General features: G+C 45.5%; 1 protein-coding gene across 5 annotated transcripts in view; it reads right to left on the reverse strand.

Moving 5' to 3' along the window:
- The window catches only part of ARHGAP39 (Rho GTPase activating protein 39), a 163,874-nt gene that overhangs the window by 134,553 nt on the left and 5,659 nt on the right, over positions 1 to 23,662 (reverse strand). Inside the window, exon 1 of one of the 5 annotated variants that reach the window (XM_074827580.1) lies at positions 2,134 to 2,183. The exons of the other annotated variants lie outside the window; for them this stretch is intronic. Coding sequence (XP_074683681.1) covers positions 2,134 to 2,150 — 17 coding nt within the window. The 5' untranslated portion in view covers positions 2,151 to 2,183. Of the gene's footprint in view, positions 1 to 2,133; positions 2,184 to 23,662 lie in introns of those variants that run through there. 5 annotated transcript variants of the gene reach the window in all.

Below are 23,662 nucleotides of genomic sequence, written 5' to 3' on the forward strand. Positions count from 1 at the left end.
GCAAGAACAGCAGCAATATTTTGGTTATGAGACAGTTTGGCATCGGTATCCCCCAACACAAGACATCACCTAGCTTATCTTCCTTTCACTGTCATTTAACTCCTCCAAAAAGGCATCAAGTTCAACAGGAACCCTCAGTAACACGCTGCTGTTGGAATTTAAGAGCAGCTTTTATTCAAATCAAACTTTTCACAGAAAACATGAATGCTCCAGCAGGAAGCAAGTCTGTCGGCCCCATTCCTTCACGCCAAGATTGCATCGTCAGAAGCACGTTACTGCGGGGGGACCACATCTCACCCCGACCGGAGGGAGCCCAGGTTCCTCCACACTGGAGGAGCCTCAGCAGAAACGATGGCAAGTTGTGCCTAAACCAAATCCTAGGGCTGTGAGAATTCACCTTTTTAGAGAAAGGCTGCCAGAATGAAGAGATTGGGAATAATGACTTAAGAGCACAGCCTGTTAACCTTGGAATGACTGTTTACAGGTTTCTTCCTGTGCCTCATTTGTTCAACTATACAAAGCAGGATACCTTGTGCCTTTTTTTTTTTTTTCCTTTTTTCCCCTACAATTTTTATTATTACCTAAGTAGATTGCTTAAGAAACTGAGTTGAGAACCAGCGGAGGACTTAAGTACATGCTCTCAACGGCATAAATTATCTTTTCATTTCCCTAAATTCAGTATTACGCAAGATGACTTGCTGAAGAGCAGCTAAACTCCTACGGTTACTGCTTACAGGTGGGAAAAACAACATTACACAATTTCACAGTTCGACAGGGTCACCTTTCTAAGAAGCCATGCAAACATGAATTAAGATACTACGTGCAGTTAAAGACCTATTGAGCATTGTGTACGACATCAGGAGAGCCAGTAAAACAACTTCATTGATACAGAAAAAAAAAAAATTCATCTCCAAAAGAAGTGCTATCCGGTCCACAATAAGTCTTGTTCTCCATTCTTTAAGGTCAGATTTGCAGCAGGCTAGGAGGAATGAAGAGGAAGCAGGATGCCAAAGGGTGGTATTAAAATGTAAGCGCTCAAAAAATATGGACTGCGGAGACACAGCTGAATACGCAGTATTAGTTTTTATACCCAGTATATGTAGCAAACAAGAAAAAAGGCAGATCATCACCTCAAGGACCAAGGCAGAGCAGTTCAGACTGCATTAGAAGCCACAGCAACACTTGCCAAGTTTAGGTTGGTTATAGCTGTTAGCTATCCCCGGGTTGAGGGTGGTGGTGGTGGTGGGATTGCACTTCCTTTCATTTACAAGGTCAAGGGGATTCTGCTCCGCACGTGATCTCAGAAGGGCTTTAACCCTTATCCTCAGCACTGCAGTGCCGACCTCCAGGGAGTAACTAAACCAGCTACACTGGCTGGCGGCAGCAGCCAGCGGGTTTCCGAAGAAGAGGACATCGGAGGCCATCTCCCACCACTCCAAGTCAGCAGGAAGCTTCCTGGCTGGTGACAACCCAAAGGAAGAGAGAGGATGCGGGGATCATGCCAAGTCAAACCACACACGGTTGCTTAGAAACCTTTGAAAACGACATTAAAAATTCAGATTTTGATGAAGAACATCGCAGTAAAACAAGCAGAAGTTTTGCTTTAAATCAGCCTTTCCCAGAGCCAAGTGCACTGTCTCCACTGTCTTCCTGCCCCCCTACACTCCTGCTGCTTTGCAGGTCACCTTTGGACCTGAATGCTTCAAGGTTTTCCTAAATTCAGCGGGTGAGCAGACAGCTGGGTACCTGCCTACAGTGGTAAATCTTTCTAGATGGTCAAAATCACCCAGCAGAATAATATTTCAATAAAAGATGGTGATATATGGAAGGTACATGCTGAAAAGAAAAAGAATGAAGTTACTGTAGCACGGTGCAGCTCTGGCATCTAATCAGGGAGACAGATGAAGGCAGCAATCTGTCTCCTTAAAATATGCACATTTTATTTTATTTTTTTTTTATGGCTGCATAACTGTATTTGAAGATGCTCATAAAATGGCTGCAGCACAAGGGGGCTGCACCAGGAGCCTCCCTCTGCAATCACGAGGGAAGTAATAAGAAATTTCATCATTAGCGGTGTTTAATTGCCATTAGCCATAACACTCCTTAACATCCATTAGCAGCTTTGTAACATACCTTTGGACCGGGATCATAAACCAGGTTTTGTTTCAGAGCTTAAAATCTTGCCGCAGCTGTCAGTGAGGGGAAGCTCAGTAAATCACCTAAAATGTGATGCGCAGATCTGCTCCCCGAAACACAGCTGACCTTGTGGGACCACGAGCCCGTTTTAGCCCATCCCAAACAATCCTTCAGGTTACCTTCTACGCCGGATCATCCCTCTTGGCTTACATTTGCACTATAGACTCTCCAAAAAGAAATTATATAGAGATCGGTAGCAGGGCAAAACAACGTTGCCCATCAACATACCAGAAGCAAACGGGTAACTCATCTTCAGATTCAGTGCAAGAATCTGGGTTAAATTCCTCTCATTTTCAAGGCTCAGAGCAACTCCACACCAGCCTACACCAGTCTTCATTCCCTACCACATGAAAATCTGTCTCCTCTTACTCCATACTCCATACTTTGGTTTCCCAGCTAGCCCATCGGGCTACCTTGCACGCGTGATGTTCCCACCTCCCGCGCACAGAGCCATGCCTTCCCCGTATTAAAACTCAGTTACAAGGAGCTGAATTACCCAAGTCTGCTCCAACCTACACCTTTCCTCAAAACACTTCTCAAATGGTGAGTTCTTCCACGGAGGTATTATGGTAATATTTTATCCCCAAGGCAAACGGGATGGACATCCATGGATAGGAGTCATTTCCAACCATTCTAACAGCTAGGGAAACAGATATTCAGCAATGACTTCTGCGTGCGTGACTGTCAAATAAATAATTGTGGATGTGACAGCAGAGCAGCAGTGAAAAGCTCGTGTTTTTAAGAGATCTAGAAACCTCCACCTTCCACCCTACCACTGGGATCCACATATAGACTCGCAGCTAAGAGACAGCCTTCAAAATCCCCACTTTGAAGGCACCTCACCCAGCAGGGACAGAGCCTCAAACCCCCTCCCAAGAGGCTCAGCACTGTGTTACTCTCGAGTAAGCAAGATTACAGCAATCAAGGATTTTATTATTTAATCACAATTTGACACAACTGAGAGCCATTCTACTGTAGCTCAAAGGAAGATCTGAGGACATTCTTTGCACAGGTTATGTTTTCACCATGTTTTTCCAAATCCCACACCCTGGAATTTCATTGCACCCTCTCGTTAATGCACGGTTACAGCTCACAGTGGTCAAACAACCCCCCCAAAACCCACTAAAATAACTAGAAATTGTTATTTTTTGCAGGGATTAGCTGCTAGCAGTAGTCTCTCAGCATGATGGTTAATTCCCATCAGGATACAGCAGAGCTAGCTCAACAATATGCCACCTGAAGACGCAGTGAGGTATCAGCAGTACAAAGAAGATGTAAATAAGTTTGCATATGCAAGCATCAAAGACTCCATGAGATTCTGAAGTGTGAAAACATCTTTTTCCCTACAAGATACTGAAGGAATGGTAGCGAGACCGACGGGGGTGGGAGGACAGGAGGGAAAAAAAAAAAAAAAAGACAAAGTGTGAGCGTAGCAGGAGCTCAACAGTTGGAGAAGAATCAAGCTAAGAGAACAGTAGAAACAGCAACTCGGGCACAAGGAAAGCAGTGATGCCAAGAGCATCGGGAAGAGCAATATTCAGGCACCTGCAGAGAGACGCAAGACAGCTTCTGCAGAGAATGACCCAAAACCAGCAGGAGAATGACCAAAAAATGGTGGAAAGGGAAACAAACCCACAAGGCTCATCCCAGGGGAGCGGGACAGAGGCCCTCGTACTGCAAAAGAAGAAGCAGCTTCATGAAGCCCCTCATCTGCAGATAGAGTCAGCACACCTCTGCAGTGCCGCTGGACTCCAGCAGCTACAGGAAAAGCAGCCAGAAGGTCTTTTTTTTTTTTTTTTTTCTTATTTATTTCTGCAGCTTTCTGCCAGGATACCAAGTCTCTCGTCCCAGGGATGAAGGCAGTTCTGCTACAGCTGAGAAGGAGGATGCAAAAGGTGTGAAAAAGCAGGAGAGGAGAAACAGAGCAGAAGAAAGAAGTGAGAAAATAAAGGTAGAAGGGGGCAAATTTTCCAGCAAATCCCACACAGCTGCCCAGTACCTTTCTCAGACCCGCCCTGGCCCGTTACATCTACAGGGACAGCCCAGCAAATCCTGGCTTAGCGGCTGCATGTATGACAGGCAGGAGCAGAAACAGAGGTTGAGTGGAATGTTGTACGTTAAAGCCTTGGAAGGGGTAAAATGAAGAGAGAACAAACCCCCCCAAAACCCAACACATAATAAGGCAGAACAAGGTTTGCAGGGAGAGGGAACCCAGCAACAATAATGAATTTAAGAAAATGGCATCATTGGTGGTATTTGTAATATCTGCTGCTGGAGTAAGGCTGAGCCAAGAACCTAGAGAAATATGTACCCTTAGGAGTGCAATCCCGCACAGCGGCCAGGTAAGACAGTTCATTCGTTAGGGATTGTCCACACAACACTGACCTTCAAGATGACGGTCCTGTTCCACAGGCAGCAAAACCATGTCATGATAGATCTGCCAAGGTGGGAAGTGACCAACAGTAAGAACCTCTCAAACACCATCCAGGAAAAGGGGATATCAAACCGGCAGGCTTGGGTCTAGTAACCTGCTGGACTTTTTACACCGGAGATAGATACAGACTTGAAGAATTTACAACCTTGAGAGCTTTCCTGCAGTTGATGGTGTCAAAATACGATAACGAAGCTGCAGGTAGGTTAACGGCTTGAGAACGGGGGCTGAGGGAGTCACGGTAGAGTAGCTGACACACCGTGTGCTTTGAGTTCAACTCGCTCCGCGTGAGACGGGTAGAGGACTCCTGCACTGCTACGTGTGCACATTTGCATGAGTTCTCACCGTGGAGTTCTGACCTGCTAGACCCTCAGTCCAGCTTGCCAGCCCTTAAGAGCTTTTTAGGGTTATATCCTAAAAGACATGAAGAGATCTATCCTATAGAAACATGAGCATTAAAAGTCACAGTTGTACACACACAAGCTAGCTATGAAAGAGCCTACAGCTCAACCAGAAAATGTTAAAACTCAGGTTAGTAGAGACCACGCGGATAGACAGAGGGGTCTGTGGAGTTTTAACCCTTTTCTCAGTTGAAGACACATCTAGATCTGCTGTTCCAGCAAGGCAGCCTGGCCCCTGAGCACTTTTGAAAGTGTGGATCTACCGATCAAGTGCAGTGTCCACATAGCAGGCAGCTAAACCACGCCAGGGAAGCAGCAAATCTCCAGCTTTATGAAGGTGCAGATGAGTAACACGTATTTAAAAAAACTTTCAGATGTGTCCAGGAAACCCTGCGACCTAAAAAACATAGCCCAACCATCCTGGGACATGGGGGCATTTTTTATGCCAGGGCTTTACGCATTCCCAGGCAATGTTTAAAAAAAAAAAAAAAAAAAAGGAAAAAGAGATCACCAGTGTTGTAACCTTACAGAAAGGCATGAGATATGCACTTACAAACACATCCTCATCCCCGGGCATCCAGTCCTCATCTGAACCCGTCGAGATGTCAAGTCACTAGAAGAATAGCACTGGTCTGGCCAGAAGCCTGTCCAGTCTGGCACCCCACCACCAAAAGCAGATGTCTACACACTAGTAAGACTAGTGCAAGCATTTAGCAATTCTTTAGCATATTAGTACTACACTAATGCAACAGGAGGAAAAAACATGGATAGGACAAAGTTTACAGCACGTGAACAGTAAAGGAAAGGAGGAAGAACAGCTGGCTGGCTAAGGTAGACATGGTAAAATAAGATTTGGTCTTATACCATTTATTAGTAGGTGCCCTGGATGTCATCACATAGCTGTCAGTATGATTAATTGCTATTTATTCAGTGCCAGAGCAGGTAATGATTGCTGTGCTGGCAAGTGGGAAAGCCAAGCGAAGAGGAGGTGTTGGCGGGGGGAGAAATACTCTGGAGCCAGCAGAGATGAGGAGCTGACTCAAAACTTTGGGATTTGTGGTTAGAGTTACAGACTGGAAGCTAGACTGCAAGAGAGACTGCTGTGGGCTAACCCAGCTGTAAAGCAAGGGTAGTCATTGAAATACCTGCAGTACCAGTCAAGTCAGGAACTTGGTTTTGCATAAGGCATATTTAAATAGGTATTTGTAAGTCTTCAGGCCTCAAAGCAGCTTTTTAAGATAGGCTACTGCACTATTTTAAGATGGCTCATCAGAGGAGAAATTAAGTTGGCCAGCAGATAGCAAATTCAAGCTAGTATCAACAACGCTGGTTAACTCGGGTCTTTGAAGGAAGAACAGGTTGACAGAGAAGTCAGCGTGGTCTCGGGCGCTCGTTAAGAGAATTCATTAAACAAAACATTTTTAGCAACACAGGTAGTGATGAGCTGCTCTACAGCAAAGCCACCAACCAACTTCCTAGTACAGAGCCCGCTTCCCTAACCCCCACTCTGTTTAAAATGGAATTATTCCCTACCCTAAAGCCAGTAACTTGATTTTAAGGCAAAAATCATTCCTGCCCCATTTTCCCAGGCTTTCTCAAACTCTAACACCCCGAAACATGCTCAAAGATGCAGAAGGCCAAGCCCCACCACTATGGAGAACAAAACAGGAGAGAAGCTGCTCCTGAACTGGAAGAGTTTCAGCCAGTCCACCCATCACCCACCTCTTTGAAGATCTGGAGCTCCAGACTAAAGAAATAGTGAAATTATTGTTACAAAAATGATTAATTTTCTATACTGTCATTTTTGGAATGACAATATTGAAAATAGTTACCTGTTACAGCAATTTTGGTATAACATGGCCAAGGATTGCTAGCAATTAGGATCCATTTTTATTACGTAGGATTGACAAATGATCCAAGTCTCAACTCCCACGTATTATACGTGGTGAGAAAGAAAGGACTACAGGCTACCAAACCCTTCCTCTGAACCTGCTGCCTTTTCATTCAAACCTTCCTAGTTCTTTGTAAGAGTCCTCAGCAATTCACAACATCCTCCTCTTCCAATAATAGATGCCTAGAACAAAGAACCAGAAAGGCTTGATTATATGAGTGATGCCTTACGTGAGCAAATCAGACTTCTGTCCCTGTGAGAGAACAAATATTTCTCTTCTATCCGTGTCATCCTTGCAACAGAGGTGGCCAGGGAAAATAGGGCAGAGGAAATGAAGGAATCCCTTTGAAAGGCCACAGAAAACCAGGTAACCAGGTTAAAAGGATGCTATGTAATAGAATTTTTCAGAATGACAAGAGAATTTGGACAAAACGGCGCTATTTAACATGATTATCGGTGCAGTGGTGATTCAAGCTGGATGTTACTATGCAGCAGCTGAGTCACAGGGACTCTCCATGGAAAGGCTCTTAACCTGCCACACCACTGGGGCGATTCAAAGAGCCCAACGAGCTTCCTGCGGTTAAACAAAGTCGCAGCACTTTGCTGACAGAAAGCCTGCGTGCACGCTGCCGCAGCGCAGCTTTTACAGAGAAGCTACTTAAACCAGCAGCTATTGTGTGCCCAAGCCTTACAGTAAAGCCTTTAATCCAGTAATACAACCCTAAAAGAAGTTTGGGAGCTTGCTTTGAAATGACAAAGCCAAGCAGGCCCCTTGAACCCGAACAGCAAGACAGTCAGATAAGGCATGGTCTGCAGAATCAGCCAGACCTGCAATTTGCTCGCTGATTAGATCCCCCGAGCAGAGCACCGCAGCAGGCAAATTAGTCAAATCATCACCCAGACACTACTTAACGACTTGAAGGAAAGGCTGTTTGTTGCCTTTCAGGATAAGGGATCTTACCACAACGTTTTCCGGAGCTTGGGGGACGACGGTTGTTATTTAGGCATGAACAAGACGTCGTCGTGTTGAAAACTTGCTTTGCCCGTCTCGCAGAGCGCGGGTTTCCGACGACGCTCGCAACTCTCAATCCCCAAGCGCTCTTTGTATACACCTCTTGAAAAGTTCAGCAGAAATATTTCCCACCAGAAACCATCAGGATTTCCAAAGCCTGAACTGCTCTGGACGTTCAAGTGAGTAAAACAAGCTTATGTTAAGGGTTATGGAGAAGGTTTGTAGTCAGCTTGACACTGGCTGCTCAAAGGCCGCAGTTTCAGTTCCAAGATGTTTGAGGAAGTTTATCTAACGCAGAGGCAATCAACGAACGTACTGCTTAGAAAAACAATAAAATGAAAAAAATAGAGGCTGCCAGCCAACAATGCAAGGCAAAGTGGATAACTCTGGTGATCTAAAAGGCTCTTCTAGAAAAAAAATCCAGCAAAAAACCCCTCTGAAGTCATAACACAGTCAAAAGTCCCGACCGCTCTGCTGTGTTTTCACACCTGGGCCTCCAGCTCAGATCCTCAGCTCCTTTTATCAACTTGTTTCTCAACACCTAGCAGACCAAGTCACCACAAATGGGTCTACAAGTTAAACTGAGTATTCGGTTTAGAGTAAATCTTGTTCTCTGCTCTCCACCAGCAGCCGGAGCGTCAGCAGCATCAACAGCCCGATCAGTCACTAAGTACAACTTCAAAAATGGCCGCAGCAGGAGACAATCCTAGAATCATCGAATGGTTTGGGTTGGGAGGGACCTTAAAGATCATCTAGTTTCAACCCCCCTGCCAGGGGCAGGGCCACCTTCCACTAGCCCAGGTTGCCCAAAGCCCCGTCCAACCTGGCCTTGAACCCTTCCAGGGAGGGGGCAGCCACAGCTTCTCTGGGCAACCTGTGCCAGGGCCTCGCCCCCCTCACAGGGAAGAATTTCTTCCTTACATCTCATCTAAATCTACTCTCTTTTAGTTAAAACTGCTACCCTCCGTCTTATCATTACACGCCCTGATAAAGAGTCCCAGAGAATCTGCAGAAATATGAGAACTTGATGGTAAAGTTACATGCCAAGGGCCCTAAAAGTTGGTGAGGAGCCAAAAGCATTAGCACATCTGACGGGAGATCTGCTCTTGATACGGCGGCACTGCCGCCCAAGACAGATCGATGTTAATCAATGAAGAGTCTTTCTGTTGGTTTCGGGGACTGGCTCTGTGTTGGGTGATGAGACTTTGCTTTTGGGCTCATCAGCGTAGCATGGATGTTGACAGCCCTCAGGATAGATGCCAGGCAGGATACAGCACCGTCCAAGGGGTGCACTTGTTCCAGGTCACCCTCCAAGAGGCATCCTTCCAAAGCCAGCTCTGTCACCAGCTGATGTCTGCCTACAAGGAGATGTACTCCTTGGCCTGATTTTGGGGAGAAACACCCCCCAAAAGACACACTGAAGCGAGAAGAGCGCAGCTGCAGTGAGCAGGCTGCAGGTACCCACTGATACAGGTGTAAGAGGACATTTTGCCTCTCTGCAGTCTGCCCTGAACAAACTTTTATGCCCCTCAGTGCTGCTTAACACCACACACATGCTCTGAAAAGGGGGAAAATGGCCTTTTATCTGCAATCCCAGAAGGGAAGGCAACGAAAGCTTCATTGCCAAGCAGTAATAAGTCACCAAGGGGTGTCAGCTGCATTGGCCTTCAGAAGCTGGACCTCCCAAGCCCCACAACTTTGCTAGACACCATCACAAACTGCTCTATTGGTCTTCACTGAATATTTTGTCTGTGGCCTCTACCCCGTGGACTCTTTCAACACAGTCCAGTGTTTTGAGGGAAAGGAGAGCTAGTCCCAACCCTCAACACCATCATAAGCGAGGTACCATAAACCCAAATGCTTGTGTTGAGAAGAGTGGAAACTCATCAAGAACAAAGCGAGTCCTCGCTCACAAGTTCAAGCTGAGATTGTGTGGCACTCGGAGCACGCAGGAGAGCCCTACCCAAAGACAGATACCCTAGCAGTCCTACCTCAACTGAACACGAGATCTCCAGTGTGGAGAAAAGACTATTTCAGCTGGCTGGGCAACAAATTTCAAAGGAGTAATAGGAACCATCAGATATGCTGAACACGCATCAAGGGTGCTTTGTACGCAGCTCTAAGCAACATCTTCACCACGCTTGGTACCAGCGCTTGCTTCACCCAATGTGCCCACTCTGCTCAATTCAGCCTTTCTGGATACTAATTGCTCAGAGCAATATCAGAGCTGGAAGGAAGCTTGCCTGCCAATCTGAAAGTCAATGACCTGTGCTCTTAAAAGCCATGGTCACACAGTCTAAATTGTAGCTAAAAATGAGGCAAGATGACAAGCAGAGAAGAGCAAGAAGATTTCTTAAACATCAAGGGTTTTTTTTTTTTTTTCCTAGCACATTTATAATTTATCTCTACTTAGGCTGATAAATGGCACTAGTACCGAGTGCTGTAACCAGAGGCAAGTGTGAGACATATGTTTAGTATAAAACATGCTTGTTCCCTGATAATGGGGCAACGCTGGAATTTGAGGTGGGGAGACAGGCAGACATCGACTGAGATGCATCCTAAAGCAGGGGCCCCAAAGACATCCTGCCCACTCTTCCATTTTTCTCTTTGCACGTGAAACAGGAAAAAAATAAGTCCCACAATGGCTTTAAATAGAAATAAAATTTACACACCATTAACAGCCAAAGCACAATGTGAGAGCCAATAAGCAGCTCCACTATGGTCCAGACATTACTCCAAGTGCACTCTGTATGTCCTCAGAAATTTATTTATAAAGCATTTTCTTTTTCCTCCCTCCTTGTACAACGGACACAGAGCACGACAGTTTTTAAATGACAAATCAATACAGAGAGCTCTAAAAACCAAATCATATTACAGCTGCATTAGAAATTTTCTTGGACTGTGGCTCATGAAGTATTGAATATTTTCAATTACTCTTCTTTCTCCTTCTCCAGCTGACATAAGAGTTCCTGAGTTGGATGTAAAAAATCTCCTCTGAACGTTTTCACCCCATGGAGCAGTTTAAGGCTTTTTCTTCTTTTTAGCAGATAAAGGAAAATTTGTGAACAATAAGTGAACCTAAACCAGCGGTTGCAGTAAGTGCATCACACAAAATTGGTAGACCAAGTTGGAAGTGTTTCCATTTAACAACCTCTGTACTCCATTTATCTGCAGGCGTGTGAAGAAAAGGCATCCCTTAGAAATATACTGCAACACAGCGGATTAAAGGGTTAGAAGCTATAACAATAGTAGAGCTAAACTGGAGCTCCTTCCTCCAATTTAAGAGTCAATCTGAGCTTAGGGAAGAGCTTCTTGACACCACCAAGTAGCATGGTTTGGGAAGGCAAACTTGGGCTCCCCTCCCCAGGTACCATGAAAGCACAAATCGGGGGTGCAGCTCAGATTCCACCAACAACATTCAAGCTGTATGTCATGGTGCAAGTGTCTCCTCTTCCTCCATCCCACATCTCGTGTTAGCAGTCACCTCAGCAAGCTGGACACCCCCAAGTACATCCTTCCTCTCCCTGGAAATCTACTCTGTTTCTAAGCTTTAGGCTATGAAAAGTATGAGAAGAGATTTCAAAGTACCAATACACTGGATTTTTTTTTAACATAGTCTCTTCAGAACCCTTCCTATCCCTCTTCTCATTTAAGGGATGTGCTTCGAGCTGTCCTGTCATCTCACTTCCCAGCCCCTAGAACAAACCGAGCGCTTAGAAGATGATGGTGAGGAGATGAGATCCCACACGCTTTGTCATTGCTATTTCTGCGTCCAGCCACACTTGGATTTTAACTCAAGTTCTGTGTGCCTTTTGATCTTCTGTATCAAATGGATTGCTGCATTAAGACTTCATTATCTTTCCTAGCCAAAAATACTCCGAGTATCTCAAAAGCTCTGCTATGAAAGGCAGCATTTAGTCTTCAGGAGAACAGGCTTTCAAGGGAAGAAAGCAGCACAGAATTTCAGCCACAAGCAACATCAGAAGAGCTTTGTTTTATTCTTCCTCCCCCACAGATATCGATGAGGATCTACAACCAAGGTAGCAAGCGCAGAGCCCAACTCGTAATGAGGTCTACTTCGTCTGTCTAGTTAAGTTTTATTCATTTTGCCTTTGCAACGGTGCAATCACTGTAGGCTTTTCTAAAGCAACAGATACTCAACCTTCAAATAATTCCCTTCAGCCCTTTATTTTTCCCCTCCTTGTTCATCCTTGCAAACCCTTTAGTCAATGCTGAAAAAAAAAAAAAAAGCAGTAAATTGGACAGTGCTGTGCATCACTTCCAAGCGTTCAATGCACAGATGTTGCTGGATACCATCTTTAAAATAATACCCCCCGACCGCAGCCAGCGTCCAATTTTTATCACTGAATACTAGCACAAGATTTTTTGTGGTGGTTGGATACCATCACTTTGCTACTTTCTAAAAAAAAAAATAAAATAAAATAAATCTCACTTCCAGCTTTGACCACATTTCTAGGCAGTGCACTTGTCTACAATACAAACTTCCATTCATCAAGAAGGATCAGGAACATCTGCCTCTGTCCCGGGGCATCCTCAGACCATCTTTCTGTACTTCAGGATGATCAGCCTCTCTCTTTGGCATCTTGCCTGTTAATGCACAGTTCAATTCTCTCAGTTTATCAGGATGAATGACAGTATGTCCTCCCAACGTCAAGTTTTCCCTTTGAGTTTTTGGTTCTACGAAGCAGAAAGAGCAAGAGCTACGAGATCCTCAAACACTAATGCCAACTGTATCGTTAACAACAGCTCAGATGAAAGAGCAAGGGAAGCGCCGAGAGCACAACTACTTCCAGCAAAATATCCACCACGCAGCAAAGCGGAGACGAGCACGCAGGAGTAACCCTGGGCATTTCACCCTGAGAAGTAGAGTAGAGTTGGCCATGTTACTTCCACTCCCTTGAGTAGAAAATTGCAACTGCACGAAAGCGAGCTAGCAGCGATATCGATTTGTTAACCTGTACTACTCCCTGCTCAGACAGCAATTCTTCAGACACGACGTATGGAAACCTAATATTCACCTCAAGTCTCCCACTGCCTTAATTTTTGCTTATAAAGCCATCATCCTTTGCATTATTTCCAAGCTAAGAGGACGTTATCTTTCATAAAACTGACCGCATGAGCGGATGCAAAGAGCATTTGCTAAACAGTTTAAACGGCACTTTGTGCAAGTCAAATTATTCCAAGTCACAGTTAACTCCAATCATCCCGTGACCCACGCCAGGCTTCAGCTGGAGCCTGTCTGCAGACCTCTGGGGCAGACAAAATTATTTTTCAATAATTCTTCCCCCTACACCACCCCTGTTCACCCTCCTAGTTTTGACAGGGCTTGTACTGAGGTGTACGCTCTTCTTGCTCCAGCGGGTTCTGCTGTGCATCTTACTGATGCAAAAAGGGGAATTACACATTTATGTTACTACAGCAAGTATTTGCCACTACTCAAAAGACCCTTACAAAGCTCTTGCTTACAAAATTTGTCCCCATCCACTCTAGGTCCTACCACATCAGGCAGATCTCCAGGGCAGTGATCCTTAAGCTCATGTATTTCTGCACTGCCTAACCAAATACCTTGAAGGCATTCCTAATGGCATGACTTTCCCAGACAAAAATGGCTAAAAAATACCCCAGAAGAAACATTAAATCTCCCTATATTCTCCCTGCATTAAGTTTTGCTGGAATATTTTTCATGGTCCCTATTTTCACCATCGTACCCACATGATTTCTCTCAGAGTTGCATTAAAGAGGTAAAGGCAACGCATTAAATACAAGTATCATTTTGGAACCCAGCAGCCACTTAGGGACTGAAGCGCTGGCCACGTCCTCAGCGCAACCACTTCGAACCTCACCCTGTTTCCTGAGCCTGCACTCCACTTCATTCCTCATCACTATCAAAAAAACCTCCACGCACGCAACTCTGATGCGTAGCCTGGAGCATCCTCTCCCTCCTTCACATCCATTTTTCTTCTTGTTAGTTTATGTCCCTCTGTATTAACGCTACAGTTATGGTGGTTTCCCCCCACATTTCTAATTCCCTAATCAATCCTGTCTTCCCAACACACCACCTTGTCCCTCCTAATTACCTGTGTAGAGCTTAAGTAATTTATTGTTCATTCCTTTCTTATCTTCTACTTGCTGCCCCCTGATCTTTGAATGGACCTTTGCAGGTTTCTGTAGCCCTCTCGGACATTTGTGCTTTTCTATTCCCAGTTTAAACACCTCTTAGGGATGTATGAGAAAGAAAATAGGATTACAGGACCCTGAAGGGGGTAGGTCACTCATCAAGGATGCTGCTCGAGTCAAAACAGGTTTAAATTTCATGTAGCCTGAAGTTCTTACCAAGCTAAAACCAGTTAAGTTAAAAGGTAACACCAGAAAACTAGCTCAAACAGCCACGTCTTGCCTTAAAGGGAACTATGGACAGATATTCTTTGAGTTTCACCATCCAGGGAGTGCCATTTTTAATTGATTGCCATTGATCACTGCAGATAATTGGATCTTGTCTTCCAGCAGCCAATTCCTCACCTTCCTGGCAAGAGGCTTCATTTTATAAACACAGCTGGGATACGTAACAGTATGAAACACTCTCTGGATATACTTTTGAATGCTATGGACCAAGTTACCTCGTCCATAAGTTCATTACAGCTGCTAGTTTGTGTCCACTAACGAGGAGGGGAAGGCATCCTTCTACCTCCTGGAGGGAGCTGTGTCTTTGTCTCCCACAAAGGCTGCCTTTAAAAACCAGGAGATAACCCGCTGTTGCATAGCTCCAGGATAAAGATCTTCCAAGAGTCTACTCACAGAAGAGCATGGCAATTATATTTCGGCAAACTGTAGGATTAAAGTATCACTTAGGGAATGGGAAAATAAAGAATACTTAGCAATATTTAAGATCCAGATATTTAAACCATTAGGAGACATTCACCTCAAAGATATTTAAGTTCATATGCTCCTAACACAGTCAAGATATGTACTAGAGCTTTGTTAAGAGGACACTAGGATCAGCAAAAATGTTAGGCTTTACTTTACACCATCCTGTCAGAGTCCAGTCCCCTCGAAAGCTCTACCATCACTCACAAAACCCTTTGCAGCTACATAAAGTCATGGACCTGGAGCTGCGTTTGCTACGTACCGGTCTCCCAGGACCACAGAAGGTGAAGGCAGGGTCTGCTGTCAGGAAATGGGATACTGGGCTATGAAATCATTCCTCCAGCTTGGTACAAACAATCCTATTTCAGCTCCTTTCCCTCCTGAATTCATGCCTGAACCCAAGCCTGGGGCATTGTATCTTGGACGCTTCCCTCAGACAGATAAAGTGGTTTCATGTCAGTCCAGATTCCCAGCTGAAGTCAACCTCCAACGTGGCTCATTGCTGACACCGTACGATATTCCCTGTCCCTTGTACCTACCGTCCCACGGAGAGGTGTGGGAATCCGCCGTTAAAAAGCAGAGTGGCTGCCACGACCCAAAACCACCCCCACTTCATTCCCCATTCCAGGGGACAGGGACCACGCTCCATCTAGGGCAGGTGGCTGGACTTCAGGGTTCCAAACCTCAGGGTTTTAAGGTCTCCGTGATGCAATTCTGCAACAAATCCCAACTAAGGCAGTTGGTTTTGTAGGGTTTAGCCACTTCGACCAGAGCAAGCTGTATGCCATAACCCTACAAACACACCGGAGGAGCACGCTAACGTACCCGGGAGACATTAACTTCAGTTTTTGTATCCTAACACGGTATCAATACCTCTTTTAGTAATTTCAATCAACAGATTACCAGAAAACTTCTAACCTTTCAAATCTCTGGCTCAAAATCATTTGATCTCTATTTGTAAAACCATCAGCTCAGTGAGACTGAACTAGAACTTACACCAGATATTCTTAATTTCAGTGCCATGTCCTCTAGATGAACACACACAAGAGTCTCCTCACTTCAGGACAAATCCTGTGCCTGTATTTAGATTGGTAGGTCAGGACTTTGAGTACTGACTTTAAGTTGTCAATATACTGAAGAATCAAGGAAAAAAAAAAAATATTCTAGAGCTAAGGCAGCATTTTGTTAAAAAAAAAAAAGATTCTGTGGCTAGGCAAGACCCCGGTAGTCAAAATTTGAGTCAAATGATTGGAAACAAAATGCAAATAGTTATGTGGCAGCCACTTTCCTGCCACGCAGACACTAAAGCTGAAGGCCCACCTTGGGATGGGATCTGAAAATGCTGAGATAATCCGGAGGGTTAAATGATTTCTGCCATCCAGGATAGTCTGAAATGCATTATGAAAAGAGAAAGCAAGCGCCCGGATCACAGTTATGTGGGTGGAGGGAGATACATGAGTCATTAATAACCTTTAATTACTTTGATGTGCAGATTTCAGCCTTCCCCAGTAGCCTCTGTAGGCCCCTTTTCCAAGCTCACAAGCTCCCCAGAACGAAACCAACTCCAGAACATCTGTTTGTGGCACTAATATATTAAATACACCGCTCCAGACTCAATTTTCCCCATTAAAGTATTGTGCATCTTATTTCTGTGAAAGGGAACAAAGAAGGGAAACAGAACTCAAGTCTTTGCAGTGGGGTCTGAAACAGAGAGGGGCTACTCTTAAGCTCAGCCTACTTCGCTTTGGAACTAGCTTAAAATCATAGGACGGTTTGGGTTGGAAGGGACCTTAAAGATCACCTAGTTCCAACCCCTAGTTTGCAGTATCTAACCCCAGACTGCCAAAATGAAGTATTTTTGTTCCAGTTTGGACTGTACGGACAGCTATGCACGACATTTGCCGTTGTCCACGCTCACGCAAAGCGAGCGCGCTCCCATTCCGAAGGCTTTGCCCCCTCCTCAGCCACTGGTTGGGTGCTTTGAAGCACAGTGGTTATACTGCGAGACACAAGACTTATCGGCAGTGCCTGAGTAGACTTGCTTTAGATGTAGGTAATCCTGCAAAATCATACCCTCAAAATGTTGCTTTCTCCCTATTTAAAAGCCTTAATGAAAGATATTTGCACCGCATAGGGGGAAAATTTATACAGCGTTATCTGCAAGTGTGTTTTTAGCCACATTATCCGCGTGCTCTAAGTGCAGATGGAGAGACATATGCCAGGAGTATCCAAAAGTACATATACAGATTTTCATATTTTCCCTATTGCTAAAAGGATAGGCACCTCAAGATCCAAATGGCTACAGACCCCTCCATTTGCTTATAAGACACGTTGATTCACGAAAGGAACACGCCGGAGGAACAGTCAACTAACGCCCGCGGCGCTGCGTGGGCAAGAGCTGATGGAAAGCTCATCCATACCCAGGTCAGATCACGCAAGGATGTTGACGAGAGCACGGCATCCAAAAGGGATAGTCACTGCTCAAACTCCAGCCAAACTTCCCTTTGTGTTCTGGAGCTTGAGCTCCAACCATTTTTGATCCATTCTTGGAGCAACTTTTAACACATTCCCATTTAACAGACAGGAATGGTCCCAAGTCCACCTATCAGTACTGGCCACGTGAAACGAGGCAGCCACGGCGAGACGAATATAATCCGTGGTTTACAGGTCTGGATTAGACGCTTCCTACGTAGAGGAGCGGCAGACAACAGAGGGTTCTGCTGCCAAACCTGTTCCTCCTGCATACCAAGCTTGGTTTCTACCACGGGTTTGTATTAGTCTCCTGTTTGGAGTGGCATCTTTGCAGAAGACAAAGGGGGGGATTGCAGAGATGACAAAACAAGCCCTGGTTGCCCCCAACTGCATTATTCTATGTTCCTCCTACAGCCTTCTCCACACAAGCCCTCCTCAACCTTGTTCTGTGCTCTGCTTTAAGTAGTAAAGTCATGCCTGGGAACAAGGTTGACCTTCATCCTCCAACACACGAACCTCCTTTTTGACACTGTTAAGACAACTCACAGAAAAGTCCCTTTTGTCTTGCCTCAACTTGGAAGACCATCCCATGGCGGAACATATTTAGAGTAAGGCAGGCATTGTACCTTCTCAAGCCTTTAAAACCCTGATCAACACGTTCAGAGCAAGTCACCTCTTCTTACAGAACTTATTCCCACCTCTGTTTGCAGTGAAAAACCCCATCCATGCACCTTCTCCCTTTGAGCTGAAGAAGAAAAGTGCATTGCTTAGGCAAGCTCAAATCTGACAGAAAAAAAATTACTGCAGAGGCACTTATCATGGTTTCAAGTTCTAGGCACGTTACTTACCTTGAATAAAAACCTAGAGAACTTCCTATTTTAAAAAAAAAAAGTCTAAGACAGAAAATGTGCTGAGGTGTTCTCTAAACCATTGGGTTTTTTTCAGGGGGGGATATCTTTTGAGGACATGCTCCACCTACTTCCACATATAGGGAACAGCCACACTACAATATAGATTCCTCAAGGTGACATTCAGGAGATGTTAGATATGCAGAACTAGAAGGGAAAAAGAAAGGGTTTCTAAATGAAAGCGGCGTTGATGTATTCATTTGCAATTTTTCCTTACAGCCGTGCTGTTGGGAGCTCTGACAGATTCAACAGCATCTCTTGAAAATGGCGCAGAAGGTGGAAGTAGGGAACCCAACGCTCTCTGGGTGGGGCAGGGGGTGTAATGAAAGTCCTTTTAATCTGAAATTTAAAAAAAAAAAAAAAAGTTTCCTGTATGCTTTTTCTACCTCACTGCTCAATTTCATCAAGCCACACTCAATCAGGGACACACTCATCGTGATGCAATCTACTCTGGTCCTCGCGTCATCCGCGCGGGAGGATGCGAGTCAGGAATATGAGACCTCCACCCTCATGACCCAGCAAGCGGAGTTTCCCCATCCACGCATGGCCCAGCCCCACAGAGGCCCATCACCGCACCGTCAGGGCTGTGAGACTTCTGCACCAGAGCTGGAGTGTCATCGGGTCAACCTGGAGCACAAGGAGAGCAAATGTCTGCCGCAGCCTTCTCCAGGAACAGTCCTTTGGTGGCTGCTGCTCAGCCTAATCCAATGCCTAACTAAGATCCTTTTAAATCATTGTCTTTCAATATTTAAGAAGGGCTTATAAGAAAGATGGGGACAACTTTTTAATAGGGTCTGTAGCAACAGGACAAGGAGTCATGGTTTTAAACTCAAAGAGGGTGGTGAGACACTGGAAGATATTGTGGCTGCCACCTCCCTGGAAGGGTTCAAGGCCAGGTTGGACGGGGCTTTGAGCAACCCCATCTAGTGGAAAGTGTCCCTGCCTGTGGCAGGGGGGTTGGGACTAGATGATCTTTAAGGTCCCTCCCACCTCAAACCATTCTGTGATTCAGACTAGATCTAAGGGAGAAATTTTTTACAATAAGGGTGGGGAGGCCCTGGCACATGTTGCCCAGAGAAGCTGTGGCTGCCCCCTCCCTGGAAGGGTTCAAGGCCAGGTTGGACGGGGCTTTGGGCAACCTGGGCTAGTGGAAGGTGGCCCTGCCCATGGCAGGGGTGGGACTGGATGGGCTTTAAGGTTCCTCCCAACCCAAACCATTCTATGATTGAGACTAGATCCAAGGAAGAAATTTTTTATGCTGAAGGTGGTAAAACACTGGACCAGGTTGCCCAGAGAGGTGGTAGATGCCCCATCCCTGGAAACATTCAAGGTTGGGTTGGATGGGGCTCTGAGCAACCTGATCTAGGTGAAGATGTCCCTGCCCATAGCAGGGGGGGGTTGCTCTAGATGATCTTCAGAAGTTTCTCCCAACCCAAACCACTTGATGATTCTAAATAGCAAGTCCCAGAGCATAACTCTGGATGCAGAACCTCCTAAATGGTGAGTCCTGCCTAGTGCAAGGAAGCAAAGCAGCACCTTCCTGCTCTCCCCAAAGCCAGGCAGAGAAAAAAAAAAAAACACCCAAAACACCAAACCTTAGCTCTAACAATCCCAGTGCTTTAATATTAATCCTGGATGTAGACTGGCATGCTGAGATATGTCTGCTCTTATTTCTCAGAGCAGGCCTTAGGGAGAGGTCAAAAAGTTGAAGGGAAGGTTTCTTCGAAACTGGAGAGGTAGAAGAAGCATTTCAAATAAGCATTGAGCGTGGCGATACGTTGAGATGTACTGCCAGGAAGGAGAAAGGCAAGAAACCCACCGGGGATGTTGCAAAGGGGATGGGTTTGAAATCACTTAGCCTCCTTCCTACCTCAGAAAGGAAAATTGCATTAAGAGGAATCTTAACGTGGATGGCTCCGTTCAGCTGCCAGCGCTGCGGATGTCCCCAAGAGACAACCACCAGACGCCCGAGGTAGCTCCTGTGACCTGAGAAACCTCGTGTTGGTCTCCCCACGCTCCCTTTTTGTGATACCCACAGCAGCGCAGGCTGCCAGGGTCCGTGAGGAGCCAACCTGCTCCCTTCTCCACACAGCCCCTGGATTTAACTCCAGCGAGGGCTGAAACATGATCTCAACTGCAAAAAAAAAAAAAAAACACCAACCCACCAAAAAACCCCCAAGCAGCAAGTAGCAGAGGTCACGCTTAGTCAAGCAGCTGCAAAGCAGGGAATCAGAGTCCAGCAGCCTCAGCAAACAACCTCCTCCATGCTCATTTCACCCAAATCCCACTACTTTTCTGGGAAGTGGAAGAAAACCACATGCCCCACCAAGAGCCTGCTGATCTGGTCAGAGATGTGTGCACACAAATCCCTCAAGTCCTCTGCTCCAAACAGTGATTCCTCTGCCTGGCGGTTTGTTTTGGTTTGTTTTTCTTTTTTCCCCTAGTTCTTCCCAAATGTTCCTGACCACATTAAGCGTTGCCAGAGTAAGAGGCATTTGTGTTTTTGTTATATTTTTTTTTTTTTTAAAGCCTCAGCCACCGCAGTGCACCAGGCACATGGAGGAGGCTCTACAGGGTTTCTCCCATCCCTGTCTTTGAGGGGACGTGGATTCACAGATGCACACGTTAGATTAAAGGGAGCAAAGAAGCTTATGAAGCAGAAACAACAGCATCCAGAAAGCCAACTTCAGGTCAGCCACAGGATTCAGAAAGTACTTAAGAGACAGCTTAATTACTAATAAAAAAACGATGATACATCCGTATATCCTCCAAAGCCTTGCGTATGTGCTCAGCGCGCTGCTGGGCCAGCTTGAGATGCGTTCCTCAATGTGAGTAATTTAACAGATGGACATGAAAAAAAAACCAACAGAAAACCAACCCCAGCATACCAAAAGGAAGCAAAACTGGCTCTTCAAGAAGCAACATTTCCCCTTTTAAGTCCACGTGTAACTCTGCATCTCCGCACGCGGCCAGGGACAGCGTGTTGCTGTTCCATTTCTAGTCTTTTAAAGGATTTAGACTTCAAAGAGGGACTATTTCTCTAAACATCCCGGATAGACCATGGGTTGGCTCTAGTAACCTAAATTCCACCGTTATTTAAACACACCCTATTGTTCATCCTTCTCTTCTAGAGAGGAAACTTGCCACATCGCAGTCAACAAGCGATTGCACTTTTCCATCCAACGCGATGATCCCTCCCAACTGTGCGCGAAGTGCTCTCGGGCTTGCAAGAAGCGCTACCGAAAGATCAATAAAAATCATAATACTGTAGCTTCAATTCGCAGAGTAAGTAACGTTTCTGGATGGTAAAAAGCTTGGGTTTCCAAACACGTCGCCCGTGGAAGTCATTTACATTCAAGCAGAGGGAGAGCAGAGAGGGAAGATCAATAAAAACGCAACGAGGCAGACAGAGAAATGTCACCACCTTGGGAAGAGGCAGCCCAGAAACCGCATGCATCTGACAGGAGCACAAATGGACCAGGCACGTGTGTTTTCTATAGGGGCTACGCCATAGGGAAGGCACCTAGCTTCAGTTCAGAGTTTTTTCTGTACTTCTCGGTGGTAAAGAGGAAGCGGACCACGTGGTCAAAACCAGTCATGGCCCAGAGAGTGAGATCCCAGGCTCTGGTATTATTTTACTGCACGACTTTTGACATATCGAGGTCTCTTCCCATCTGTAGAATGGGAACAGCGTTGGGGTTGTTCAGCCTGGAGAGGAGAAGGCCCCAAGGAGACCTTAAAGTGGCCTCCCAGGACTGAAAAGGGCTACAGGAAAGGGGAGAGGGACTCTTGATCAGGGGGTATAGGGTTAGAAGGAGGGGGAATGGGTTTAAACTGAAAGAGGGTAGATTTAGATCAGATCTAAGGCAGAAATTCTTCCCTGTGAGGGTGGTGAGGCCCTGGCACAGGTTGCCCAGAGAAGCTGTGGCTGCCCCCTCCCTGGAAGGGTTCAAGGCCAGGTTGGACGGGGCTTTGGGCAACCTGGGCTAGTGGAAGGTGGCCCTGCCCGTGGCAGGGGGGTTGGAACTAGATGTTTTTTAAGATCCCTTCAAACCCAAACCGGTCTATTTTATATACACAGATGCAGAATATGCCCCTCCTACAGCGAGGCCAGAAATCCTAAATTTTGGCATGCAACGCTGCATTCTTCTCCAATGTTTGCTGAGGTTCTTGCTCAAATTTATAATCCCAGTCCCTATACACAGCACTGTTGTAAGAGAAGAACAGCCTGCAAGGCACCTTTAGGTCAGGTATCAACTGATCCAGGGCTGGCTAAGCCACCGGTGGCCGTGACACCAACCAGCCCCCCTATAGCACCAACCCCACGCCCCTTACGCCCCTCCTTTCCTCCCAGTAAGGGCTTTTTTCCCCAGTCAAACCATCTTTTAAATTCAGCACTAATGAGAAAACTTAAACATTAACCAGAAATCAAAAAGCTCTGCTCCATACCAGAAACATAACTTCCAATCAATGTTCAATCCAGGAACAAAACCTTCTAGGATCACGCTGTCTGTAAAATACAATAAGCAAAGCCTTCTCCCTCTGACAGTCTATTTCAGGCCTCATTTGCTGCAAGTTTTATGAGATGTTAATCAACAATCAAAAATTTCCACATCTTTCACTGCAGGAATAGTGGTTTCTGCTCTCTAAATTACACCACTGGGTTTCTACACGTCACAGTTAATAAGCACTCTCTGCCCATTTCCATCTCCTTCCCATTTATTGTTTAAAAATACTTTAACAATTGGAAAACAATTTTTTTTTTTTCATTTGAGAGTGCAGAGATGAGGTTATCTAGTCTCCTGCCAATCAGCTGGGATGGTACCAAAAGTCAGAGCGGTGTATTTGGCACCCTAAAAATTAGGCAACCGCCAGGACTGCCTCTTTGCAGAGCTGTTTGTGAGAATGTTTAAAGGGCAGGAGCAGTCCCAGCAGCGAGAGGAAGAAAATAAATACAATCACCAGATCTATTAAGGCCAGAGAAACAGCGAGGGATGAAGAATTTGAGAAACGAGGCACCTCCCATTGTAACAGCACAATGTGGTTCTTTCACTGCTAGCCAGGAGCTGGTAAACCGAGAAAACCAGCTTTGGGGGTTCCTGGGAGCAATTTAAGGAGTAACGATTAATTCCAAGGGCACGGTGCAGATGCTCTCTAGAGAGTGCTCCACTTTTTCCCTTCAGCACCTGGAGTACATTTATCCCTCACCTGCTTCTTGGCAATCAGAATTAAAAATAGCCAGCCTGGATTAGTTGCAAAGCGAAAAAAGAAAAGTATTACAGCAGAAATGTTTATTTTTGAGAAGAGACAGAGGAGGAAGAGGAAAGGTCTAGGTTCAATGCGTTATCTAGAGCATGTAAGGAAATAATCACTGAAGCAAAAAAGCAGGAGGGAGAGCGTGGCTGTTGAAGACAGGAACAAGAAATTATTTTTTTAAAGGTACTGGAGGGTCATCATAACATTTGT

This window comes from Strix aluco, chromosome 1 (assembly GCF_031877795.1).
Source record: "Strix aluco isolate bStrAlu1 chromosome 1, bStrAlu1.hap1, whole genome shotgun sequence".
NCBI classification, from domain to species: Eukaryota; Metazoa; Chordata; class Aves; order Strigiformes; family Strigidae; genus Strix; species Strix aluco.